Genomic DNA, 22489 nt, shown 5'->3' with positions numbered 1-22489 from the left:
AGCAAAATATAGTTCCAGGCCAAATTTGTACACGCCATGAGGATATTAAGAGACATTACACATCTTTAGAGGAAGGGGGTTGCCATGAGGAAAGGACTGTCTGTGCTTTCAAAGATTTTGTCTTTAATCAGCGGATCTGGTGGTATTAGAGGTCCGTCTGAGCCCAAGGCCCCCGCCCTTACCCCCTTCCATCCCTGACTACGTGAGAAAGGTGTGTGTGTGTGTGTGTGTGTGTGTGTGTGTGTGTGTGTGTGTGTGTGTGTGTGTGTGTGTGTGTGTGTGTGTGTGTTGGGGTCAGAGGGGTCTTCAACCGTGGGACTAGAAGGACGAGAGCTGCCACAATGGGCTCATAACTGCACCCTTTGGCAAACCCACAGCAAATGCAGCTTAGCATAATTCAAAAATACCAGACGGTGTGTACTATGGTGCACTGCTAAACCCGCAAAGCAGCTTTCTCTCTCTCTCTCTCTCATCTCTCTCTCTTCCCCTCTCCACCATCTTCCAAAAACACTTCCGCACAAACAGGAATTAATGCCAATGCCAAACAGTCTATTTCCTCAGAATAACAACAGGTCAGGCCATCAAAAGTTGTCAGGCTTAGTTTTGTCTCTTAATAGAAGACTCATTAAGTGGAACCGGCCACACCTAACATCACGGTGAATCCTGGGGGAAAACAATGTTTGGTTCTCTGCGAGTAAAGAAGGACGATTTTCCTTTGTAAGCAATTTACTAAATATAATAAACCCTTTAGTGCCAACCTTAATCATCAAAACATATTAACCATGAATACACATTATTTTAAGTCCTGTCAATGTCTTATACGAAGGCTGTTTCAGAAAGAATTGACAACAACATGAACACAAAATCAACTTTCGCTTCATGCTGTGACCTGAATCCAAATGAAAACCCCACCACATCTGAAATAACATTAAAAACTGCATGGCATACTAATAATGCTGACATTGATTTTAGCCGATAGACGGATATGATGTCAGATGGTTGTGGCATTTTGTTTCCCCTTCAGCCAGACCCATTCCTTGTAATATTACACCAAACTTAGACCAATAAAATTGTTTAAACAAATGATTGACTCATCCTGTGCATATATGCATACAGTTGAAGAACTGGATTGGTAAATCCTTGGATCTTGTAATGTTTACGTGTTCATGAGTTCATGGTGTCTCGTTGTGTCATCACAAATGTAATCCACGTGATGAAACAAAACCTTCCGATATAACCACAATGTTTGCAATGCTTATGAAGAGGTGAAGAGAGGAGCAGATGGCCACAGAACAATACCATAAGCACTAGTATGGGAGGCCATGTGACAGCCTTGTGCAGCTTAATGCAACATAGAACAAGATGCTCACTGGGATCATATTCTAAGCTGTATGAATCTCCTACCTGGACGCCCCGTAGAAGCCGAATGCATCGCTCCTTGACGTCGTCAAAGGGACACCGTTTGGAGAGCATGAGGAGGTGAGCCAGAATGTCATTCAGGTCACTGTTGGGAGGGCTTCCTGAGGCTGGGGGTGACGATGGTCTGGGCCTGATGGCCTCCACTTTCCTCATGACGTCCTGGCGGATGTTCTCCATGGCTTCAGATCTGGAGATGACATCCCGGCTGCCCAACCCGTTCCATCTCCCCAAAGACTCCTGGACCTGCACTTCCATCTTTTGATGTTGGACTAACGTTTGTGCTGTCTTACAACAGGCTATGCAACAAATAACACATGAAACAGTCATTGTTTATGTAACAGTATAAACAAAAGACCTTTAACTATTTTGTTTAGGTTATACTAATGGGGAACTACGGGTGAGCAATGCATGCACCTATAATGTTATCTGTGTCAAACAGCATAGCAAGAGTTGGAGCCTGAGTGATAATACGATTGCCTGTTATTAGCATATGACAGATATATTGTATCAGCACATATGTTAGCCAATAAGTAACAAGAAATTGCTAAACATAAATGTAAAAAATGTGTTTTCAAATTTCAATTACTTACAAGGAGCTCTTACACGTATATTTTTCAACTGTAAAATATCAATATAAGTGATGTGCAAATTGATAATTCCTCGATAAACACAGTATTTGTATTACAATCTACTGTACAGTATATCCTACAATATCCAAGTACTATTTCTTGGAACCACATGAAAAACTGTTTATGGATCAAGTAACCAGACATTGATGTCTGTTTTTTAAATAATCCAGCATATTAAATATGACAAATCTGGCATCACATTGATGCAAGAATGTATGCCATAATACAATATTACTTATAATTGCTTGTTTACAAACCTAGTAAACTAAAATAGTATCGAGAAAACGATGACGTCGACAAATATATCTTCTCACACTGTATATTTCAACATATTGCATTTTATTGATGTAGCCTAAAGCATACAACATAAATATCAGACAAAGTAGCTATCGGTTGTCTTATTTCTAAACTCTCAAATAAAAAAGTGTCAGTCTGGATGAAAAAACAGATCATGCTTAAAATAAGCCTTAAAAAGCCTGGTTAGACAGATTATTTACTGATGTTACAAACCACCATAATCTAGCAATTAAAGTGGTATTGCCACATAGCGTTTGTAAACGACAATCAACCGACGTTGGTTCATGGTTCATGACTTTATATTTAAATATTAGACATAGCATGACTGAAAATGTACGCATACGCAACTTGTCAGTTATTGAGTCCATTCAATCTCTCCCTGGCTTCCTTTTTGTGTCAAGGCTTTTCAAGCTGCCCGTTAACAAAGACATCGTTAAAGTACAACAACAACGCGGCCAATAACACATTCCTACAAACAAACCTCTCACTCTGGACCAAACACAAAAAGTGTCATCCTCAAATACTCACTTTATCCACATTCTTAGGTGCACGTCTTCGGCTACGGGACGTCTTGCTACAGCACTGACCAGAAACGTTAGTCCCGGGGTAGAAACGACAGGAGGCAACAATTTGAGGGGAAAGATTTGATTGGCAGAACAGGCCGGCCAATGAGAAGCGTTCTTGGGCGATCTAGGTTGGAGCCGTGAGGATTCTAACAAATGATTGGTTGGAGTGGCGTTGCCAAGCCGCCGGGGGGAGGTATTGTGGAAGTTGAGTTCTCTTCATTCGAGATGTGCTTTGTATGGTAGTCTTTAAAAACTACATATCCCGACATACATCGAGCAGCCCCCCCCTTATCTTGTTTGTCGGTAGGTCGAGGAGAGAGAGAGAGAGAGAGAGAGAGAGAGAGAGAGAGAGAGAGAGAGAGAGAGAGAGAGAGAGAGAGATATTGTACATTTCCATTTGATCTGTTTCTGCCAATCTACACCCTGAGACGGTCAATGCCAGTTAAATCTTATAAACAGGCAAGAACTATCAATGTCAACACTGAAAGGTCAATACATTGTCTGAACCAAGTTTTATTTGGATTCTGCTGTGCCATGTAATTAATGTCTATGTTTGGGACAAAAGATGCATAAATCTACAGAGAAAACCCCCACACCTAAAAAATTGTATCCCATTTACACACTGTTGTGCAAATGATTAAAGGGTGATTGCTTGGTTTACTGGGTAAAGACACTTTACTTACAGACAATAGCCTAATGATCAGAAAATAGCGTCATATTATAAAATGAACTCCGCCTTCCCATTTTGCAGCCTCAAGTGTCTGTTTTTCACATGTCAAACAAGGCCACAGCTAGGACACTGAGGTCAAGACCTGGGTATTTTGGGGGATTTGTGTGTGTGTGTGTGTGTGTGTGTGTGTGTGTGTGTGTGTGTGTGTGTGTGTGTGTGTGTGTGTGTGTGTGTGTGTGTGTGTGTGTGTGTGCGTGTGTGTGTGTTTTTTTATCATGTTTGAGTGATAAGACAAATGTAACATTATGGACATTATCAAATAATATAAATGTCTGAAGGCCTACTGATCAGTCATTATTCTCATCAACATTACATTGAATGCATGAAAGCTGGATACAGGACTTCAGACCCTTAAAGTTTCAAAAATTCTGGCTATAACCCTGCTTTACATTTCTGACAGCTGTTTAAGATTTCTTTATTGTTTTATGATTTTCTTGAAGAAGACATGTATTACAAACACTGTGGGCATTCACTGCGGTTAATCTACAACAGATCACTTTTGTAAGCATCCTCATGATGACAAATAGCCAACTTGCCAAGGTGTTAGTTTACATTACATTATTAAATTTATTAAATAATTTCTAATTCTACAACATTCAATTTAATCTTGCTCTTGATTGTTTTTATTAAGGGGAGTATTTTCATTGTATCTACATTAGATCAAAGTTCTAGATAGGTCAATAAATATCATCAAGTATTCATTTTAAACATTGTTCATACACTCATATAGTAAAAGTCTGTAACAGTCTGGAGGAAAATGGGGAGGATCATAGACCCAATCCCAATCTCCACCCTATATTATATACCCTATATACCCTATACCCTATATATATTACATTAACACAACAACATTAAGGATTAGAAAATGGAACATAAAAACACATGAAATCAGAGGATATTTATTTATTAATTTATCAAATATTTAATTGTGTTATTGAAGCTGTTTTGACAAAATAACGAATAAATAGATCATTTGAAATTACCTCTCATCTTGTGAGGTAAAAGCCTGGAAGACATTCAAATCAGAGAGTGAAAAGTATAAAATATCTACCCACAATTGGAAAAGTGCTGTCCCATTCGTGTTTACACCATTACAACAGTCTTTCACGCGCAACTACTTCAGAGGTGACGTCAGTGTGGCACTGAGGGTTCGGGGTCTGAGGCCTTGAGAGACGGGGCCGGCCTATGGGAGGACGCAGTGCGCAGGCGGAACCTCTGTCGGAGGGAAATTTAAAAAGCCCGGACAGCCTGATGTAACAGGAAGCGTTCAGAACAACTGAGCAGCTCGAATACATCCGTTAGCCTTCGGAGAATATTAATATACATAAACACATGATTCGTTCAGAAACGAGAACCAACCTCAATGTCACAAAATGGAGACTTATCACGACCAGGTAACGTTCACAAATCTGCCGTTGGCTGCGAATGTGGCGCGCACGTTAGCTTTAAGCTAGCTTTAGCTTTGTTTACCTTCGCTGTCGTTGCAAGCCGCTAACGTTAGTCCGGTTATCTGAAGGAGCGACACGGTTTTGTTACGTTACGTTTATCTGGCTTTATTTAAGCAGGGGCCAGTTTTAAAGGGCGTTACTGCTTTGTGTTAATATAATGCATTATCTTCGCTGGTTGTCAACAAAATGGTATGTTTTTTTAAATTAATCTTTCATGAGCTTAACAGTAGGCTTGTGAGGAAAACCGCCTCTTGTTGCATGAAGCTACTACACGTGTGTACAGTAGAGTACGTAAAGGATTAACAGTTAATTGGTTAGCTTTAGTCAGGTAACGTTAGTTTATCTGTTGCCGCTAGATCCTTCACACGGGAGTGACTGTTTCTGATTCCAGCTCCACACATGGAAGTAATGTGACTTTCAATTATATTCCTCCTGTTTTTGTCTGTAGACTTTCGACTCACCCTCAAAAAACAGTTACATTGGGAGCTATTACCAGCCTCCAAACAGGATACTACCAATAGCAAGACAGCTTGAGTTCCCTCTCTACTCATCCAGCAGCATGGACCCACAGATGAACAGCCCTCGGGTGTCCCAGACCAAACTTAACATTGACAGCACAGGTATGGCACAGCCATTATTTCAAGCTTCTTGCCTCATGACATGTTGTTATGTCCACCTGCTGCAATTACCAGGTACGCCTTTTTGTTCTCGTTAACTCCTCTTCAGCTGTTGTTGATGCACTGAAGACCCTCCAGGAGAAAATCAGGCGGTTAGAGCTGGAAAGGAAGCAAGCGGAGAAGAGCTATAGTCAATTCTCCCATGATGCTCAGAGGCATAAGGAGGTTACAGAGTCTTACACGGTGCCCAGTCGACCAGCAGCTGGCCTGCCTGCCGCAGACTCTGGCAAGAAAGGCAAGTGATTGAAGCTGCGGAGGGAGAGGCCAATGCAAATGTCTTTTCTGTAGTTTTCTTCTAATAGTAGTGTCTATGTTTATAATAACAGAGCTGGAATCAAAGCGACAGTCTGCAGAGGCTCGGTGTAAGGTCCTTGAGAAGCAGCTAGTCTACATGAGAAAGATGGTTGGAAATGCTAAGAAGGACATGGAGAATCAGGTGGTCCAAAGGCTTACAAACTGAAAGAAATAAATGTTAGACCCTAAAACTGTGGGCCTATTGTATTATAGAGAAATGATGATGAGTCGGTAAAACATGCGCAATATTTTTAAAACAAGTTTGAATGTATGTTCAAGTATGTTTCTAAATAACCATATAATCTCTGTTTACCTTCGCACTAGGCTTCACTGCAAAACCAGCAGCCATGTAGCTCAAATGCCCAATGTCAGCGGGATAAGCTGGAGAAACTCGAATCGGAGTGTCTCAAATTGAGTCAGACACAAACTCTGGCAGAGGTTATTCACTATTCTTTACACTTGATTATTCTAAACATCACAAGCTGAATGATGTGATTTTAATGCTATTTTGCATTCAGACAAAGCTTGCCATTCTGGAGCAAAAACTGCTGAAAGAAGAGCATGAGCGTAAACTTGTGCAGGAACAAGCCGACAAGGTCAGTCCACAAAAATTACACAAAATATACATTTACACTGAGTTTTTTTTATTTGCCTTAACCCCCAACAGAAAAAATTTTATAACAAAACAAAACTCCATACATTTTACTTCCTATTAAGGGTATCTAGTCTGTTTTAAGTTGCATAAAACGTCTAATAATGGAGAAATGCCAACAAAGAATCTTGAAAAATAAAAAAGACAGACTTAACCCAGGCTATTTCCATGTCCGCAGCTCCAGAAGGACTTGGACATCAACTTTCGGCTGTCTGTGCCACCTGCTGAAGAAATACAGCCAAAGAAAAAAACAAAAAAGACCAGCAAGGTACTTTTCTTACTGATAAAGCTAATTAACTGCCTGTATTTAAATAATGAGAAAAAAAAATAGTTTGCACATAGTGATAAAAGCTGTCTCTTACCTCAAGAAAACCTCCAGACAGAATGAGCTGCCATCACCAAGAGGCGCAAAGCACAAAATAATGCCTTTTGTTGCTGGAACGGTAAGTCAGTTCTAATGTAATAAACACTTATTATTATTATTATTATTAACACTTTCCCTTTTTTATTTCTTTTGATTCATTTACATTTTCTTTCCCTGCCACAGTCGACAAGCCCAAGCCATTCCGTACACGCCAACGTACAAAGTATACTTCACATGATGAAGCACCATCAGCCCCAACTGTGTGAACGTGTGAGCACACTGCACAGGCCTGGTTGTGGAGCCAAGAAAAGCCTCCAAAGGGATTTTGCTTCTTCTACCGCCTTTAACCAGTCTGATAGGGATCCCGTACAAGCAGATCAGTCACTGGGCTCACTTTCTGACTTGCTCTTGGCTCTGCAGGACGAGCTAGGACAAATGAGCTTGTGAGTAAGCTTTTTCTTATTTGTATTATTATTTTCAACATTTAATAATCTGTGTGTGTGGTTTTTTTTTTTGTCAGTGAGCATCAAGAATTGGTGCAACAGATAGATGTAACCCAACATTGCAACCAGAGGCAGGATCTGCAGAGAGAACTAGAGAGGTTGGTCTACAGGATCGAGGAGAAGGGAGCTCAGATCACGAAGCTACGCAAACACCAGCAGACGGTATGTGAGCCAGCACTCAGTACAGTCCAGTGGCAGGATTTGTTAGATGTGTGAAAATATTTAAGTATGTCCAGTGTCTGTTTGTAGTGCCAGCCGATCTCCATCCCTAATTGTGTATGTAGTTTGTTACTAATGTTGCTGTCTTCGGCTCCTTCACAGGTCCATAAATTGACTCAGAGCCAGCCATGTGCTGAGGAACACACAACCAAGATGAGTGGGATCAAACCACCTGTTCCCTCTCTTGTTAAGGCTAAGAGTAAGAGAAAGAAAGGTGGGACGACTCATAACAACCTGCAGCTTCTTAGAGAGACCCAGAAGTTCAGAACCGGCCTAAAACAAGATGACCTCATCTGGGAAACATGAGGTTCGGGCTTTGACGAACCGCAAGACTCCCTTTGGTTCCCTTCAGCCTGTTTTCCCCCACTCTTCAAACGGCCTACGGGACGTTTTTAGTAACAAATAAAGAGATGATAATGTATTACTCATAAAACCTATTAAGCAATAGGTGTTTGACTTGAATTCCATTTTTCACATACAGGGTCCTTTTATAGATTGAGGGTGTATAGTTTATGAATCATGACCTCATCCTGTCATCTCAAATAAAGCTGGAGTAATCTATTTTTAATATTTTCACATTCTAATAAAGCTTATTCTCTCTGAATATAAAAAAAATGTTTGTTCCATTTTACTTCTGCCAACACAAATGTGTTTTTTCTCCAACACTGCAATGTCAATTTTAATTCATATTTAAAACCACTAGGTGGCAGTGCTCATACTATCTTTATTTTACAAACGTGAAAGGCTTTTACCCCACACACTATACCATTGCATGTGTATTAATAAGACATAACTTCAGAATGTTGCGTGCAGCATCAACCTCCTCCCGTCTTGAACAGTCTGCCATACCGATGGACAAAACTCTCTGTAAACTCTGTTCCAGCAGTAGCCTGGACAGCTGAGCCACTGACCACAGGACAAACGGATGTGATTTTTATTGCTGTGCACAAGTGGGAGGAACTGCTTTTTCCCACAGGATTTTGCTATTTCACACTGCCAAAACAGCTAAATTCATCAATGATGGCTATTACTCTTCTTAATTGTACACTGGTCAGATGACAGGACACCTTTTCTTGTCTCTGTTTATTTGAATCAACCACTTTTAATGGGAGGAATAGCCACATGCTGCCTCATAACATTCTGGCATTATCTCTCCGTTATCAGGCCTCGGTCAACATTTATATTGTCTCATCAGGTCACATTTTTGATGAGCATAATACCATAAAGCTAACCTGACACTTTCCTGTACCACCAGCTCTACAATAGTATCGTCAAAAATTGTTATGATGAAAAACTAAATTTAAGACGGTGCAACATCCCTAACTGCCCTGTCCAAGGTCCTGGGTCATGGGAGTAGAAAACAGCCGATTGCTATTGTTGCGCTCCGCATTCAGCCCTTTTCAGTTAATTATCTAGCTAAAATTGCTCAGTCCTGGTATTCTTGGCATGACTTTGAGTTCACGGCATGGTTAAATGGACCGAGCTGGCCTATGAGAGAATGAGACTAAACCTATTGCATTGTTTCTCTGCGCTCCCATATTAGATTACAGAGCATGACTGGACACTGCAATCAAGTTAGCTGAGGCAAGTCAAGCCCCCTCCATGCCCACATACAACCTCTTCTGACCCTGCAGCTCTTGATACTGTGTGACTGAACATCCCACTCTTTGCCTGGTGTGGAATAGCAGCGATGTGTTCGGAGAGCGTGTGTGCATATAGGAGCGCTCGGTAGATGTGAGTCTGTAAGGGCATTTTGTTGTGGCTGTGTGTGAAGGATTTAACCCAAAACAGCTTTCATCTTATGAGGATAAAGGTGCATCTTAAGTGTATGATTAATTTATAGCTTACAGTCCATTTCCTTGAGTTATACGTTAACATGGAGATTAATTGAGACGTGAGCAGAAATTAAGGATTTTCTACTTTGTAGAGGACGGCCTCATAAGAGATGATCTCTGTCCATTACCGCAGATACTGGGCGGGGGTTTCAGATTGTTTGTAGTGGACACACACACACGAATGAGAGTGTTATGGTGTGGTTGTCCGTTCTTACCCTAAAACTCTCTTTGGTTCTGGGAAACTGGACCACTGGAAGAATAACAGTCTGCTCAACACAAAAACATATTGTATGCACACATCTTGTTCAAGAATGTAGTCAACTGAGTGCACACACAGGCAAACATGCGCACTAACATTTCCTTTAGAGCTAACCGTTTTTGCTACATCAGCAGAACCTTGCTGTGACCTCGGAAACTGACCATGTGTCCCGTCAGGAGAACACAGTGAAAAACAAACTGGTTGTTTTGAGCAGACGGGTGATTTTAGTTGTGTTTGGCTCTCATATACCAGTTTAGATATCAATTGTACATGACAGCAGATAATGTTGCTATAAACGTTGTACCTGTTGGCTGTTCAAAACATGTTGGTTGCTATCATACACAGAAAGTAGTAAACCAGTGCGACGTTTGTCCGCTTAGTAAACTTTATTGAAAGCGAGATGTCTGCAGATTTCGGGAAAAGCTGTGACAAATGACAATACAGTGACGATACAGTGGGTAATTGTGGGGCTTTTAGTTTGTGTATGGCCAAAGGGGGGCACTAGTGTCACTAAAACCCCTCAACGTGATCCGGTAGAGCAGTGACTCCCAACCATTTTGGGCTCGTGACCCCTCAAAACGAAGCAGTGTCTACTCGTAACGCCTCATAACCAGTTAGGTGTTGTGAGTGTGTATTGCGAGGGATTTCTAGAGGCATAAATAGGTGAAAGTATGAAGTATTTCTGATGTGTTATCCCTTCAGTTATCTAATGACCCAATTGATTTATCATGGAGGGTCCCAAACCCACGGTTGGGACTCACTAGATTACCAGCCAGAGAATGAAGATTGAGGGTATTGACCGAGTTAGGGTGGATCCACGATGTACAACATCAGAAATGGATGTCAATAAGAATCTGATTATGTTAATTGTATTGATGTTTTTTTTTGTTCAATAGACTCCAAACGCACTTGGACAGAAGAGCAGATCAAGCTGACAGTGGGTCAAAAACAAAGTCCCTCAGCCAGTTTAATTTGGTATTTTAGTAAATGAAAGGAGATGCAACTATAACATTTGTTTGCTAAATACGAAGCCACCAGCAGCTGGTTAGCTTAGCATAAAGTCTGGATACGCCTAGCATGGCCTTCTGGGAACAAAATACACCTAAAACTATATTTGTTGCCAAATCCAGATTCTATATGCAAATACAGCTGAATTAGGAGTCACCTACATATTTCGATACTGTAGGTACAACTTGAAGAAATGGTTTGTTCAGCACTGCTTTGCTTTTCTTCTGTAACACGATAACTCGTTGACCTAGCATTAAACACACACACACACACACACACACACACACACACACACACACACACACACACACACACACAAAGCCTGAATTCGATACATTTAGTTGTCTCGGCAACTATCCGTTCAATTGTAACCATGGCAATGGAGCCTGGCTGTGTCATCGCCTCACTTGTGATTTGTCATGTAAATGACCCGCTCCACGAAAAGTTGGCACTGCTGTCAAATGAAAAGGTAAAACACGGTGATTTGTGTAACAATATTCAAACTTTATTGGCTTTACATCGTGAACTAAAAGGCAACACTAGAAAAACAAGGCACAAAATAAAAAGGTTTGAGAGCAAAAAGGAGCACAAAATAAGCACAGAACATTTAAGGAGGCTTTTTGGCAACTGCAAGTGTCTACATGTAGAGTCTGTGTGTGTGTAAAGCCAAAAATCGTACCTACAAGACCGATGGCCTCTGACGCAAAAGACAAAAGACACGGCACTACAGTGTGTGCACATAGAAATAAGCCAGGAAGGAGAGAATCAAAAAGCTTTTTACTCGTTGCTCTTGGAATTAAACACTGCAAGCTGAAAACTAAGGAAAGCCCCTCCATGACCAAGCAAACTTAAAAACCTACGAGACAGAAAACAAGTCATTCAATAAAACAATTGAAAATTACAATTAAAGGGGACTTCAAGTCATCACATGGCTGTTTGCATTATGGAGGAAGTGTTGCACTTATTTATTTATTTTACAATGTGCTGGTGACAAGTTGTCCAGGCTACAATCAGGCGTCATCTAGTTTAAAACTATGCCACTCATTCGCTGGTTAAAGCCATTCAAGCAACATTTAAAATGCCTATAATTCTATTGTGTGATTGGTTGAAATGTAGGCACTTAAATGCTAATAAGGGCCAACCATTACATACAAGATACATCTAACTTTTCAAACAAAAGCCACCTGGTGATCGCCTGGACAACTTGTCGCTAGCAAACGCTCTATGGGTTTGATCAAGAAGTTAAGGCTGAGCATGACAAAACGGACACTTCAGCAGAATACAACACTGAAAACCACTTCACAGGGGTCTGAAAGTGCTGAGTCACATTATTATTTAATAGGTGTGTCGTATCCTTTTACAAACTACAACTGTAGATGGGTATTAACTGAATAAGGCACTTTTCCTTAAGTGGTGCACTGTCTGAGTTAGTTACTTGTAGTTGAAGCTGCGGAGAGGCAACACAATGGACGTCTATTGGTACGCATGGATACCGGAGGTGTTTTGACACACAACAATGTCGCCGCGTGACGCTGTGTTCTTAGGGAATGCAGCTACCATGTCGAAAGCAGAGAGCAGTCAGACTGGATTCAGTGGTTATGCAGCATGCCACTCAACAGCTGGGAGTCAAACTCAAAATATTTCTCTTAATTTGGGTGAAAGCTCTCCAAAGCTAAGGCGAAACTCTGGAGCCTTCTCGCCATAGTTGTGTCTTTGGGCTGTAGCCTAGTGCCACCAGGCGACTAGGTTAAAAGGCGTGTTAACGGTGAGCAGCAGGAAACATGTAATCCTAAATTATGAAAGCCAAAACCAAAAGGAAGAAGGAAAAAACATTTGCACATTCATCCATTTCTTGCGGCCTGTAGCCATACAGAACAAGGTGATTATTCATCCATTATCGAGTAAATATTCAAGACTGAGTATTTAAACAAGCATCAGATTTTTTTTGGGGGCTGAACCATGAACACATTTACAAAGACAAAGTTACAAAACAAAGCTTGTCAGTGCAATGCTCAATTTCCATGCCAAAACTGAGGACATTGGCTCAAAGCACGCCGTTTCAAGGCATTCTTTCAACTAACATAGGAGCTAATCACAAATAATCAAGTGGTTTTAATTGTCTAAATCCTTAGGAGAGTATGCAATGAGAGGAAAAGTCACCACTCCAAGCATCCAGCATGCGATAATGAAAAGAAGGCATTTAACAAAACATTCTCGACACTGACGAGCAAAATATGCTGATAAACACTCCTTCATTTAGCCTTTCCTCAACTTAAAACCCGGAAGATTAAAAAAAAAAAAACAGGACATGGCTATGTACAGGAGTGACAAAATGGAAAGAAATAAAATCACACAGTTAGCAGCAAGCTTATTAGAGAACGTGACAGGAGATCCAGCACGGCTGCTTAGTTGTTGCAGTTCTGAACTTCACTCACACTCCTCTCATTTATATGGCAAAGTCAGAAATCAGAGGTGCAATGCTCATTTGAACAAACAAACAGTCCAACATTTTTACCTCAATGCACTCTCTGCAATACTCAAGTTTTTAAATTAAGCCAATATGTTTGCCATTTCTTTAAAAGTTACATTCCATGATTTTAAAGCAGCCAACAGCAACCCAAAATGTCCTGCAAGCTCATCGTTCATGTTTTGAAACGTAGTTCTAAAACATAAATAGTGAGGTGGGAAGGATATTTGGGAGCCGTATTGGGTGCTACAAAAAGGGAGAGCACTTTTAAATATTCATTTATACAAAGTCACCAGTGAGAAGACCATAGGTTTCATGTACTGAATACAGTCCTCTACTTTATAGGGAAAAACTTCAATCTCCATTGATCAAGGCCCTCAAATTACATCTATTCACTCCCTTCTTCAAAATAAAAGGCTCTTCAGTCCAGCTGGGATACAATGGTTGTCACCAATATCAGCACAGCGATACCGCTTCTTTCTTAAAAACAAACTAATGACAACATTTGGGCCTCAATCAGGAAGACTCATCCTCTTCCTCTTCCTCTTCTCTCTTTAAGTCATACTGGACATTAAAGGCACTTTACTGCTATCACTGTCCACATCACGAAGGTGCATGCCATTTTCTTTATCTCCCCATGCTCCATATTAAACATTATTAACACTTATTCATTAATATTTCTGAAATATTCTACAATCTTTCATTTGGACCCACAGGCCCTTTTTGGCTTCCCCCACAGAAATTTGGGCAAAGGGCCAGCTCGACGTTCGCAGTCGGAGTGGGTACGTTTTAAAGTTGGTCGAGAAGAAATAACTGGGAGATTAAAGGATGGGAAATTAACTTGAAATGAGATTTATTGCATTGATCTGCTCTACTGGCAGTTGGTTTTTGACATTTGTTTTTACAGCTAGTATTGGGTGAAAGACTTCCCCGGTGGTCAACAGCCGGAAACGAACAGCACTCCTAAATGCCGTGGGAGACGCCCAGATTAGACTGTATACCAGAAGGAAGGCTATTTGTTTTAGTCTGACGTCAGATGATTAGGTGTTGCTTTTATTCCCCACTACTTATACATCATGTATGAACACATATACACAACGCAGCTGCTCGGGGGAACCTAACAACGATTCAACAGGCTAAAAGCAATACTGAATCATCACAGTCTGTTGAAGAACCGCTGTGAACTCAAACAGTGTTTCCAATTCAATTAACAAATTATACATGCTACCAGTTTTCAGCTGTACTACTCCTGAGCATCGACAGGAAAGCTACTTTGGGTACATGACTAAGCCTTTAACTTATGTGGTGTATTTAATTGAGGAGGCCATGAAGATAGGGGCCGTAAATAACACAAACCCCCTCAATTCGCTGGAAAACGTTTTCTGCAGAATAACTAACGGCATGATGGAGGTGGGAGTAACTCCCATATTATGTAATCCCTGTGTGTGTGTGTGTGTGTGTGTGTCTTAATATATACTACAACAGCAGGGCTAATGCAGGCCTAAACCACAAGTGGCACAAACATCAAAGATGTAGAAAACCTGCTTGAAAACACTGTTTGTGTCCATCGTGATGCAGAGTGGGGAGTCTTCTCTGCAAGGTCCTAGTTGGTGGGGATAGGTTGAGAGAAAGTGCGGCTGCTTCAAAGGGTGTGGTAGTTGCGTTCCTTGGACTTGCAGAACTTGTAGAGGAAGAAGATCACGGCCTGCAGGCCCAAGATCAGCACTATTCCACCAATGAAGCTTGCAGCGTCGAAGGTGTTCTTGTGAGGGGAAGGAGATGGAGCGACCGTGCTCGGTCCAGCTGTGATAAAAAGGGAATAAGAATATTTCATTATTGTTGTTTATGGACATTACAGGACGGATTTGAAAATGTTCTTGCTCCATCACAATGTCAGAATCGATCACTGACTTGAAGTCGAAGATGGAGCCGTAGAGATGGAGCTGTTACCAGTGGGAGTGGCAGTGGTAACAACGGTGGAATTAGTCGTTGTGTTGCCTGCAGTGGGCACAGTAAGAACACAGACATTAACCTTTACACCGTTTGAAGTTGTCAGCCTTAAGATTTGCAGACACCTGCAGTTACTCAAGACATTAGTAAGTACTGTTTAATACTCATGTAAACGCTCCTGGAGCGGCTAGTTTGTTAGAAATACAAATACTAGTGGTGGTTACAGTGCAGAAAAAAAATATGTTTTAATGAAGAGATCAGTCAATAATAACTGGAGAATAGCTCGATTACATGCAGCATTGTTTCCTGTGAACCCCTCATGATAATAAAAAAAAAAAAATGCTGACTATACATAGTTTCATGGGGGGTATTGATTTCATTCAATTCCTAAAGGGTTACAACTTTTGTGTGTGTGTGTGTGTATATGTATGTATGTATGTATGTATGTATGTATGTATATATGTATGTATATATATATGTATATATGTATGTATATATGTATATATATACACATACATACATACATACATACATACATACATACATACATACATACATACATACATACATACATACATACATACATACATACATACATACATACATATATATATATAGTATTTCTTTAAGATAACTCAACGAAACGATTAACAAGACCACTTCAAACCTTAAATGCTGGACAACACAGACTACAGCTGGGTGCAGCAAAAGGTATTAGGGGACTAGTTACCTGTTATGGGCGCAGTGGTTGTGACCGAGGTGGTGGTAGTAAGGGAGGCTGTAGCGGTAGTGGGAGCGTTTGTAGTGGCATTTGTAGCCGGGACTGTTGAGATGGACAGGAAAGCAACACAGAGACGGGGTAAGAGGGGGAACGCAAACAACAAAGGAACAGAAAGTGCACAACGCTCCCTCATCACTGCTCCTGGGCAGGTGTGAAATTAGTCTTTTGGACACAAACAAAGCCGATGGAGACAGAGACAAAGTGCTGAGACGGAACATTAACTGACGTTAAAACGTTGCCAAACCCAAACAGAATCTGCAGATGTTATAATGTGTTCCTTTATGTACAAATATGGAGTCTGCCAAATCCTTTCGCACCTAAACGATAGGCAAAATGTTAATTTCCGATCTGATATGTATAACCACTGTAACTGTGACTTACCTGAGCAGTTGACTTGGGTGCAGTTCTCAGTATTCAGCAGAAGAGTTGTGTTGCGACAGCTAACGGTTGCTGTAAGAGACAAAAGTATCGCGGAATAAAGGCCTGATTTGTGCTCTGGACAAATTCAGTTTCCCCAACAGACCAAAGTAGATCTCAGTGTCTTCTGTTGGCAAGAGCAAAAGCCCTCCTAAGTCGGAGCCTGCTATTTTGAGCTGACGACTGGACAATAATTTGTAATAACAGTCTCATTACGCAGCTCACAAAGAAGAATGACCACCGACATCTTAGCATGTGTCCAAACCATATCGGCCTGATGCATCTGATGAATTGTCTCACACTTGTGTTGTGCATACAAAAGAGTTAAGCAACATGATGCACAGTGGGGCAATTATATTGCCACATGTCCTGCAAGGTGAGAGCAGTTCATCACACAGGCATATTTTCATCCTGCATCACAACACTTTCATATTTAAAAAAGGGGCATCTCTGAAATCTGTTTGCATGCCTTTTTTATTTATCAGCACTCTCTGGCAATATAAGATCATGACTCAATTCATTTATGTAATGTACAATTATTTATAAATATATAAATATATATATATATTTATAAATATATAAATATATATATATATATATATATATATATATATATATATATATATATATATATATATATAATCAAATATTTTATATTGAAAATATGTATCGGCAAAGTGACAAAAAAGCCAAATAAATTAAATTCCCTTTGAAATATATAGTTAGTATAGGGGGTAGATGTACAAAGTACCAAAAATTATTAAAACACAAGCACCTTATACTTGTATTTGCATTCAGAACGTCAGTAGATTTACTTAGTTTGATTGAAGACTTATTGGTTATATAGTTATTTGTGTTCTGAATGTTCAGTTGGCTGACTCATAGTTTGATCATCGAGGTGTATTCTCCTTTATTGCAAAATCGGATTATTAATTAACCACGACAGAAAGGGACTTTGCCCCGGCATGAAGTCGTGCCGTCTCAAATACTCAACAAGAACTCTGCGATTTTGCTATTTATTCATTAACCTTAAATATAATTTGACTAAATTACAGAGAGGATTAACCATAGCAAAATGAAATTATACAATTTAAACAACACAGACATCTCTACCCGTTTGTTTGTTTGTTTCCTTTAATGGTCCAACTCAGCGCGTGTCAAAGTGAGGAAACTATGAGTCAGACAGACAGCACCTTGTGACTACAGATGCTTTTCACGCCCAGTTATATCCCTTTACGACTAAAAATGCCACAGTCGTTCCCATGTTCTAAACTAAAAACCTTACTTATTCCATTACACACTAGCTGTTTAGCAATGTTTACATGTCAGGATCCAACTTTTGGACATGGATTCAGTGATGCCTTCACTTGCCATGTTATATGTTTGAAAAGCTAAGGTCTCCAGGAACACGGAAGTGGAAAACATATTTCCCATAAAGCTTGAATAAAAACTGTAGTGTCAAGGGAGGCCATTATATGCCCTTTACCCTTATCTTTGTGTTGATAAAAAAAAAGCTCTGGAATTTGTTTATTATATGAGCATATGGGGGCGTTATCATCCGATCTTACAGGAACATCATAAAGGGAACTGTGTCTACTTGATGTCGGGCACCTGGTGCTGTAAAACGCCTTCCTACACCTTCCTTGCTTGTAATATTATAATCCACAGCAACCAACGTAACGACTCTCACCAGATGGTTGCCCATAAATTACAGATACGCCAGTTTTTTCTGCTGCCATTGTTGAAAGCATCTTTTGGCTTTCTCCAAATAGGGTAATGCAGCCTGCGTTACGTTCTCCACGGCTCACAGGACATATTTAGGAGCAGGTCATTGCATCTTTGTGCACCGGCCTTGGAAACAAGCAACTACCAAATGGCCGCCCGGACATCATGATTAGTTTGTGGAGCCCAAGATGTAAAGTTTCTGTTTGACAGAGTCGCTTGGCTGTTGGTTAAATTACATTGAGGCCATGGTCGTGTGGTATTCGGTAGCTAATCTGCTTCTCTTTGCTAATGCAGCTTGTTTTATGTGTGATCTCACCATTTTCTGAACTGCTACACAACAATATTTAGCAGTTCTGCCTCGACTGATCAGGAATTACATTTAGCACAATAAATAAGCTGCTTCATTTATCTTAAACTCAGAAAGTGAAACCTTTTAAAAGCTGGAGATCACTGACTTTCAAACTGTGATTTAGTAACATCAAAAGATAATTTTGAAAGTGTTGGCTGCATAATTTTTCACACCGTTTGTGTGATCTGACACTGCGATCAATGTATGTCGAAGCATGTGAGAGGAGATTTTTATTTTTTTCCCTTCACTCCCCAGTAGGTCACTCGGGGCTGTTATCTCGCAGGCAGCTGTGAAAGGTAGGACTGACTCTCACCCTTTTCCAAGATGGTGACATCATCATCACCACCACCACAAAGCATATACACAGCTCGCTCAAGCTAAAAGTGCGAGTGAAAGCCTCATCGTACCACAGAAAACAGTCTTGGTTAAGAGCACTCAACTCCCTTGTCACAGACTACAGCCTGTACTTAGAGGCGCTACACAACTTGTGTGTACACGTGTAAAGTTTTTTTTGTGTTTCAACACTAGGCTGCAGGGAAATGTGTGTCTGACGCCAAATGCTTGTTTACACAAATTCCCTAAACCAAAGATAAATATGATAATGACGCTGTGGTAGAAGTGTGTTATGCTGTGCTTCAGAAAAGCCATATTGACTGTCCAGAGCTGACCTTTCTGGTTTTTGCTGAGTTCATATAAAATGGGTGATCCATTTGGGGGTTTTACTTGGTGTGTGTGCTTATGTTATGTTTGTGAGCAGTCAGTGTTGTTCAAGACTGCTGAGCGTGCTGTATCCTGTGTAGTAGGTTGGTGTGAGTTGTTTGTTCGGGTGTGTAACAGCACTGAGGAGAGTCTTTGGGTAGAAAAAGACACATTTTCCAACACGAACACTATTAAAAACAGCCAAATCTCCCTGAAACTTTTAACAATTACTCCTCATCTTGATGCTGATCAAATCCTTTGTACAATAAAAACACAAACTATGTTGATCAAAACCTGTGAAAATGACTGCAAACGTAATACAAGAACAGATCTTACTATATTTGGTTTCTTTGTGCTTGTGGGTTATTTCCTCATGTAAATACATGTAATTGTAAACCTCACTTGGGAAATAGAACAGGCTTATCCTGTCTCCCTTGGCTCTGAGAGGAGGTACATCATTGTCGCCTCACCTGTTCTACCACCTAATGAATGATTAAGTAATGTGTCTCATTAGAGTGCCCTTCGGCATTCAGAGGCAAAGCAGAAGGAGGGTGTGGGATCAAATAATCTCTGTACGGCCTTTGAGAGAATCACAGGTCCACATTGGTGAAATTGTCCAACAGATCCACTCCCATGAGAGGTAAAATACTTGTGCTCGTCCTCGACAACGCTTAATGAATGTGTACATGCAAGACCACCAACTAGTGATACAGTTAAGATTATTAGTTATTCTTTGAGGCAAAACAAAGATCACAGAACACGTTTAGCCCTGGACTGCACTGAGGTATACATTATGAGAACAACATGTCACATGAAACTAATCTTTTTGTCCTTTCTGCACACGCTTTCCTTTTACCTTGTGTCGTTATCCTCTCCTTCCTTCTGTTCCCCAGCATGAGGAGAGAGCAGGCTTCCTGTCACACATCCCCAAGCTTCCTCTCCTGTTTATCTTCTACACAATCTCTTGAGACCTCTCTGTGTCTGTGTCTCTGTGTGCGTGTCTACACACACTGAACTCAGGCCAACATTAGAGTACTGCCTTCTAGGTCAATAATCGCAACACTTTTTTTTCTTCACCTAGAAGGTTCAGGTTTTGTTCTACTAGGTTTTAATGAGAGGTCGACTGTAGCATTTACCTCACAAAACACTTGGCCACGTAATTACACAATCTTATTCAGATCTGCTGAATTAAATAGTGACAAACCTACAATTTTAAGATAGAAGATTATATCACCTGATCTCTGCTTTACTCATAAAACCTCATTTCATGACACTGATAACATGAAAACAACCAGTGAACGGAAAGCCGTCAGTTGATTTAGGAAACAATCTGTCATGCAGTTTTGTTACGTCAACTCCTTTTTACTGAATGATGAATATTTCTAAATCACAACCACCGCACTTCCAAATTGGGTTGTAAAATACCACTGCAGCATATTTCTCCACATCTTCCACTGAGAGATTTCTCGTACTCGAAGCACTCGTGTTGAGACAGACATTCCCATTAACATAATGAAATTACCGGAAGGCTATACAGAAATGCAGGCAAAGGGCAGCAAAACCAAAATCAGGAAAAAAGTATAGCGTGAATGTCCAAAAGACATATAGCGTTGCCTCTCCTGCACTCTCAATTCTCTACGATTAAATTGTTGTGGGAAGAGATAGTGAGTCTATGCAATAACGAGACCTCTCACCCAATACAGCTATGAGCCAGGAATTTACCCCCAAACCAGCCTGGCCGTTGTTAGGGAAATGGAGATGACATCATCTAAAAGTCAAGCGTCCACTGCCATACATTCTCTCCATGCCGTAGGAATCATGTGTCCAATCAGACCAGCTGTCTGTGCAATTTAGGACACACAAAGACCAACCTGTGCCTCTCCCTCCACAACATGTTACACATTTATGACATATACTCACATGCTGTGCAGTTAACCCACGCACAGCCTTCAGTGGTTCCACATGAATCACACGACTTAGAGGGACATTCATCTGCAAGCAAAGGAAGTAATTTGACAAGTTTAGTAGTGGCATTTTATTTTTTAATGACAGTAACTTCCTCCTTCATGTGGTAGAATATTAAACTGTAACATTCACTCTCCAGATGTTATACAACGGTGCTGATTTAAAAAAAAAAAAAAAAAAAAAGGGAATCTAAGTGACAATAAATCTCAGTATTCTACAATGTTGTGAATTGTTAAATGTGACACAGCAAAAAAAATAGGCAGTTACATAACAAGCGCAGTTAACGTGACACCTCCAGAAGTCAGTCCTGTGTCCTCTTATGGTTCACGTCATGAGAGAAACACCAACCAACAGTCAACGTGACACAATGTAAATGTTCTCTAAGCTAAAGCGTCATAATAATGACAATTTGAGCGTGGAAATAAAACTAACAAGTGGCCAAAAAAATATACATTTTATACATACATATATATTTATTTTTTGGAAACCACAAAAGGTTGAGTGACACCTGTCAAACTAAGCGAGCTGTCGGTGTAACGACCGACCATAGAGGCACGCTCCAGACGTCAGTTGAAGTCAGTTGGCTGCTGGATGAAGCTAAAGGAGGGACGCGGCTAGCCGCTAGCTCCGCAGCGAGAGGTCGCAAACTTACCTGAGTCCGTCGCGGCTGATGCGCCGATCAGCGCCAGAAGCACAGCGAAAAACACCATCTTTGAGCCCATGACTACGGACAACTTATCGCTCTCGCTGGTCCGACAGGGGGAATAAATGTATCGGAGTAGAAACGTCGAGATTTAGACTTCGGAGATTTCACAGCTTCCTCCTCGTCTTGCGTTTCTGGTCGTCGCTGCTGCTGCTGCTGCTCGCGCTAGCTCGCTACTTCCTACTTGACAGGTCATGTGGCACTTTTACTGGGAGGAGTGAGAAAAAACCAAATGCACGTGAAGCTGCCACCACGTCAACGGAAAGAAGGCGAGGAGCTTTTTCGTGATTTATCATTCACCAAACTGCGAGATGTCACTTTTATAATTGGCTGAGGTAGACACTTAAAACAATACCTGATAAAAAAAAAGTACACCTGTGACGCAAAACACTGAATTTTAATGAGCTAGAAATAACCTCTCACACCCACGGGCTGATTGGCATAGATGCACTATGCCCCCTGACTCGAAGTTGTTTTCTTAAGTATTTGCACAGTATCAATTCAATATGTTGTTCATAAAGAATACATTAAGT

General features: G+C 40.6%; 2 protein-coding genes across 2 annotated transcripts; one reads left to right on the top strand and one right to left on the bottom strand.

Annotated features, from left to right (window-relative positions):
* The first annotated feature begins 4925 nt into the window (after positions 1 to 4925).
* cep57l1 (centrosomal protein 57, like 1) lies at positions 4926 to 8311 on the top strand. The gene is made up of 11 exons (XM_079215396.1): positions 4926 to 5035; positions 5538 to 5709; positions 5816 to 6001; positions 6093 to 6202; positions 6385 to 6498; positions 6579 to 6656; positions 6891 to 6980; positions 7081 to 7155; positions 7260 to 7519; positions 7597 to 7741; positions 7901 to 8311. Exons 1-11 carry the CDS (start codon positions 5015 to 5017, stop codon positions 8102 to 8104), a joined length of 1455 nt encoding a protein of 484 aa, XP_079071522.1. The 5' UTR covers positions 4926 to 5014; the 3' UTR covers positions 8105 to 8311.
* Positions 8312 to 14979: 6668 nt separating this feature from the next.
* On the bottom strand, positions 14980 to 22026 carry cd164 (CD164 molecule, sialomucin). The gene is made up of 6 exons (XM_079215363.1): positions 21906 to 22026; positions 21209 to 21280; positions 16480 to 16548; positions 16048 to 16140; positions 15279 to 15365; positions 14980 to 15170 (listed from the first exon to the last, which is right to left on the bottom strand). Exons 1-6 carry the CDS (start codon positions 21973 to 21975, stop codon positions 15010 to 15012), a joined length of 552 nt encoding a protein of 183 aa, XP_079071489.1. The 5' UTR covers positions 21976 to 22026; the 3' UTR covers positions 14980 to 15009.
* Positions 22027 to 22489: the final 463 nt, after the last annotated feature.

Source organism: Taurulus bubalis (genome assembly GCF_910589615.1).
Source record: "Taurulus bubalis genome assembly, chromosome: 3".
Classification (NCBI taxonomy): domain Eukaryota; kingdom Metazoa; phylum Chordata; class Actinopteri; order Perciformes; family Cottidae; genus Taurulus; species Taurulus bubalis.
The sequence above is the reverse complement of the archived record's forward strand: the minus strand, read 5'-3'. Positions and strand labels throughout refer to the sequence as shown.

Excerpts from the sequence above, each read along its gene's own strand:
- cep57l1 (XM_079215396.1), top strand. The coding sequence starts at position 5,015 with ATGGAGACTTATCACGACCAG. Across the intron at positions 6,002-6,092 it reads CGCAGACTCTGGCAAGAAAG|AGCTGGAATCAAAGCGACAG; the intron begins GCAAGTGATTGA and ends TTATAATAACAG. Across the intron at positions 7,520-7,596 it reads GAGCTAGGACAAATGAGCTT|TGAGCATCAAGAATTGGTGC; the intron begins GTGAGTAAGCTT and ends TTTTTTTGTCAG.
- cd164 (XM_079215363.1), bottom strand. The coding sequence starts at position 21,975 with ATGGGCTCAAAGATGGTGTTTTTCGCTGTGCTTCTGGCGCTGATCGGC. Across the intron at positions 16,549-21,208 it reads GTGGGTTAACTGCACAGCAT|CAACCGTTAGCTGTCGCAAC; the intron begins GTGAGTATATGT and ends TGTCTCTTACAG. Across the intron at positions 16,141-16,479 it reads CACCCAAGTCAACTGCTCAG|TCCCGGCTACAAATGCCACT; the intron begins GTAAGTCACAGT and ends CCATCTCAACAG.